Below are 4,263 nucleotides of genomic sequence, written 5' to 3'. Positions count from 1 at the left end.
TGACGGGAAAATCCGTTGTCAATTCAGCGTTTAAATAATGGACTGACAATTAGTATGAAAAACATCAGTCAGCATTTGACTGAATTATAAATTGTTAAATAAAACATTTTATTATAATGAATTCGAGTTTGAAAGGATCTTATTGATTTTGAAAATTTACTAACCACTCTTGACTTAAAACTCTTTAAATTTACTACTGTTCATAATTTCTCTATCCTTTGCAAAGAAGACGGTACAGTTTCAGCTATATTGTGCCCTAAAAATTTAATGTTCTTAAAAAGTTTTGAAATTGGCATTAACAATAGTTGAGTAGATGAATATGATAAATAATTAGAGAATATGCCATGAAGAAGAGCCTTTCTTGAAATATGACGTCATTAATTTGGTACATTTTTAAGTTTAATGCAGAAAAGCTTCAAAATGACTTGTTTTTCTGCTAATTTTACTTTAGAAAATAGTGTCTGCCACCGTCGCCCGCTTTAATTTTTGGATATATTGTGCAAACAGCTATGAAAAATCACATATCTCAAAATCTTTCCGGGCGACGGTGGCAGAGTATGTTTTCTAAAAGAAAATTCCACTGAAAATTGATGTCTTCTGCAACTTTTTAAGAAAATACGGGAAAATGCACAAGTTAATGACGTCACAATTAGCATTTAGAAGGTCATATGAGAAAAACCATTTGTGTATTCTTACTGCAAAGAATTACTATGTTTCAGAAAAAATGAATTTTACTTTCTTATATCATTTTCATATTTTAGAAAAATATAGGGCTTTATTTGTATTGAAACTGTACCTTCTTCTTTCCTTCGTCAAAAGGTCGCCTGACTTTGAAGTATAAGCAGAAATTATACGAAGTTTGACGTCGATCATGGCCCATAATGTTCATAATTTATAAGATACCGTTTCGGTAAATTTTACTGCCAAAAAGTGATATAACTTATTCAAATAGGTGATATCACCTATTCAGTCGGTGATACCACCTACATTGTATTCGAATCCTATTCAATCGGTGATATCACCTATTCGAATAAGTGATTTCACCGAATCCGATTTTGAATAGGTGATATCACCTATTCGAATATTTGATATAATTACCTATTCGAATGAGTGATATCACTTATTCGAATAGGTGATATCACTTGTTCGAATAGGTTATATGACCTATTCCTTTTGAAAAGGTGATATCACTTATTGGAATAAGTGATATCACCAATTCATATGAAATAAGTGATATCACTTTCTAGAATTTGAATAAGAGATATCACTTATTGGAATAACTTTTTGAAAAATATTCAAAAATTACTACACATATATTGTAGATGTTTTGTTTATCCAAACTTGGTTTAGAGGAAGTGTACATAATTAGGTGTCTTCTAGCTATTCCCACTTTTTAAAAATCTCAATTCCACCTATTCCCACTTGCAAATAACTGTAGATGTTTAGATTTACCTGTATTTTGTACATTTTAAGACAGAAAATAATGAATACATCTATGAGAAAATATGATTTATCTCAGATTTTTGAAATAATTAAAAGATCTTACAAGAAAAAGCAACTTAATACCTAAATTTAAGAACATAGTTAATTATTTGTTTACACAAAATTACACCTATTCTCATATAAAATCTTACCTTTTTCTACATGATTTTCAAAAAGTGGGAATAGATAGAATGAATCCATAATTATAATTAACATACATAATCATATGGACAATAAAATGTAGCAGACAGTTTCCTTAGATATTGGAACTTTTCAACTCCAGGGAAAAAGGCATTAAAATTGCGTATGTCCTTTAGAATTCCCTATTATCAGGAACATATTGAATTTGTTATGGTCATGCCAAATTTGATTGTATTGAATGAATTTGTTGAATGTTTATAACGTTATGAACATTGTAATAGACTTTTTGGACAGTCCTCATATATGTAAAACATTGAGTATTTTTTTTCATTACGGCAGTCCTAAATTGGTGTTTTCTCAGCGCCCAACTATTGTAGTGTAAGATGACCTCTTTGACAATTCAATAATCATGCAAATTCCAGCTATGGCCGAGAGAACGATGGAAACTGCACAAAAAGCAAATGCAAAGCTGAATTTGACAAAACTGCTGTATTTTTCCGATGCATGATATTTTCCTGCGTAAACAGCAATGGACACCATGGTGCACACAGCTGAAAGAAAACATTTTAAAGTATACCGCTATACCTGCAGAAATCTTTAATTTCGTTTGTTTTAATAAATCTGAGCTATTTCCATAAGTTTAGATATGAAGGCAGCAGGATTATCATGTATCACAAATAGCAGATTTCATATTAGGCTTAAATTATATATGACTATTATCCTTAGAGAAAAAACTCATAAAACTTAATTAAAATGTCTACGTAAAAAAAGAGCTGTGTTTTCATTAATGTCAATATATATTCTACAGTACATATACCACTCAAAAAGGACAAGATGATCACAATGATTAGCACGAAGACTCGGTCCTTGAAACGTATCTTGAGGATGGCAGAAATAAGAGCAATGACCGAAATAAAAATCCCAAGCAGTCCAGATGCTCGAACTGATTTAAACCAATCTAAAACAAGAAAACAAGAATAGCTATCTAAGTTCAGAAGCGGTTTATGTAAAACCGTAAAATGTTCCAACCCAGGTTATGCGAGTATAACTTGGATAGCTGTTAAAGTCATGAATTAAATATAATTTTCATTGTTAAGTGTAAAAAATATAACAATTCCCAAATCAAGAATGCCTTTAAATTGTACATACATGTTTTTTATAATGTAACGTTTTTGACGTAAGGCATTGTGATATAGGCAACCCAGGTTATACGATATAGACTATAGTAAATTCTTTATCCAGTCAAATGGCACTTCACAAACAGAATTAAATTACATAATATATTACTTATTTATTACTTTTAATTAATTGTTACCTGGGACATCGCCATACTCAGTGCATTTGGAAATTTTTAGGTCAGGGGTATTGGCGGAAAGACACTGTTTCCAGAGTCCTGCATATACTTTCAAGCCATTAGCCTCGCCATAGATCCAATATGGCGCAGCTACACCTATAACGTCCAGTATAAGAGCCATGAGGAGGAATAGACAGCCAAATCTGAAGAAGGTGGAATGACCTCCACATGACATTTTAGTGATTTTATCACGCTGCTATTAAGTAAAAAATATATATAATAAACTTTTAATTCATTTACATGTAACAAGGATAAATTTAGAGTAAACAACTGTTTTAAGTACGAGTTAAACCATATTCCATTTGTTATCCAAATCGATTTGCTTATATTACAGGTAGAAACTGTACACAAACATTTCTATATTCAGTATTTTAACTTGTATTCAAAGCAAAAATATGAACAATGCATTGGATACATGTATCAGCAATTTTTCAAGGCTTTTGTCTCTTCCAAAAAGTATAACTTGAGGGAAAAATAGAATATTAAGCTGCTCAAGTTACAATAAAAAAATAATTTAAATTATTACAAAAGAGTAATTACCTTTAGATCCTTTCATAAAATGATTCTCTTCCCACTCTTGAATGCAGTAAAGAGGATTTTGTCACACGTATTTATATACTTCCTGACGTAAAATACTTATTGAGTATCACACGTGTTGTATATCTTGATTTTTATGAACTGATGAAAAAAAAAACAGCGCATATGTTTGTATCATTTATTGAAAATATTATTTATGTTCCTTAGTTCTCCTGCCAAACGACTGAGCTTGTTTTTTGATAAACAGGCAAAAACAAATAACATCATGCTGAAGTGAAATATGTCATTTATTAAAGTAAATGACGGAAAAGTATAACACAGTTAACAAAATGGGGGTCAGAAAAAGGAGGACTCAAATATAGAGTATTACACACCTTAGTCAAAATATTACACAATCTGACCCCCAGCACAATAATGACATTGTAACATGATGTACATAGGCAAAAAGGGGGTCAACCAGACTAGAATAATAATTCAAACCCTGTAATCTTTCACAAGGTACAATATACATGCATTTTAAGTTGACCCCCTTATAAACATCATAAGTTTGGAAGACATATACAAAATGCTATAAACTGCTGCCTGTCATCAAAAAAGGTGGGAAAACAAAATAACAAACAGCCAATAATACAATCGCGCAGGCATTAAATTGAACACAGCTATGTTTCTCTCACCGCCGAGGAAAAACCATATATAAAAAAGCAACACTGCTTTTTGTTGAAAAATCATATGGAAACCTGCAGACCGAA

At 31.1% G+C, this 4,263-nt stretch overlaps 1 protein-coding gene across 2 annotated transcripts; it reads right to left on the bottom strand.

The window, feature by feature from the left end:
* Nucleotides 1–1,595: 1,595 nt before the first annotated feature.
* LOC134250905 (uncharacterized) lies at nt 1,596–3,670 on the bottom strand. Of its 2 annotated transcripts, none has more exons than XR_009988623.1 (4): nt 3,518–3,670; nt 2,922–3,173; nt 2,441–2,581; nt 1,596–2,174 (listed from the first exon to the last, which is right to left on the bottom strand). XR_009988623.1 is itself a non-coding variant. In XM_062733267.1 (4 exons), exons 2-4 carry the CDS (start codon nt 3,150–3,152, stop codon nt 1,981–1,983), a joined length of 549 nt encoding a protein of 182 aa, XP_062589251.1. In that variant the 5' UTR covers nt 3,153–3,173; nt 3,518–3,669; the 3' UTR covers nt 1,597–1,980. The 2 variants fall into 2 exon arrangements, 1 of the variants encoding a protein (XP_062589251.1); XM_062733267.1 differs by having other exon boundaries at nt 1,597–2,174; nt 2,939–3,173; nt 3,518–3,669.
* Between the last annotated feature and the right edge of the window lie 593 nt (nt 3,671–4,263).

The sequence above is a fragment of the Saccostrea cucullata genome, unplaced genomic scaffold (assembly GCF_032062105.1).
Source record: "Saccostrea cucullata isolate Sc308-1 unplaced genomic scaffold, CSIRO_AGI_Scuc_v1 ctg1481, whole genome shotgun sequence".
NCBI lineage: Eukaryota > Metazoa > Mollusca > Bivalvia > Ostreida > Ostreidae > Saccostrea > Saccostrea cuccullata.
Note: the sequence above shows the minus strand (reverse complement) of the source record. Positions and strands in the feature narration are given on the sequence as shown.

Coding starts and splice junctions, on each gene's coding strand:
- LOC134250905 (XM_062733267.1), bottom strand. CDS start 3,152: ATGTCATGTGGAGGTCATTCCACCTTCTTCAGATTTGGCTGTCTATTC. Junction 2,582..2,938: donor TGAGTATGGCGATGTCCCAG/GTAACAATTAAT, acceptor TTCTTGTTTTAG/ATTGGTTTAAATCAGTTCGA. Junction 2,175..2,440: donor CATCTTGTCCTTTTTGAGTG/GTATATGTACTG, acceptor GTTTTCTTTCAG/CTGTGTGCACCATGGTGTCC.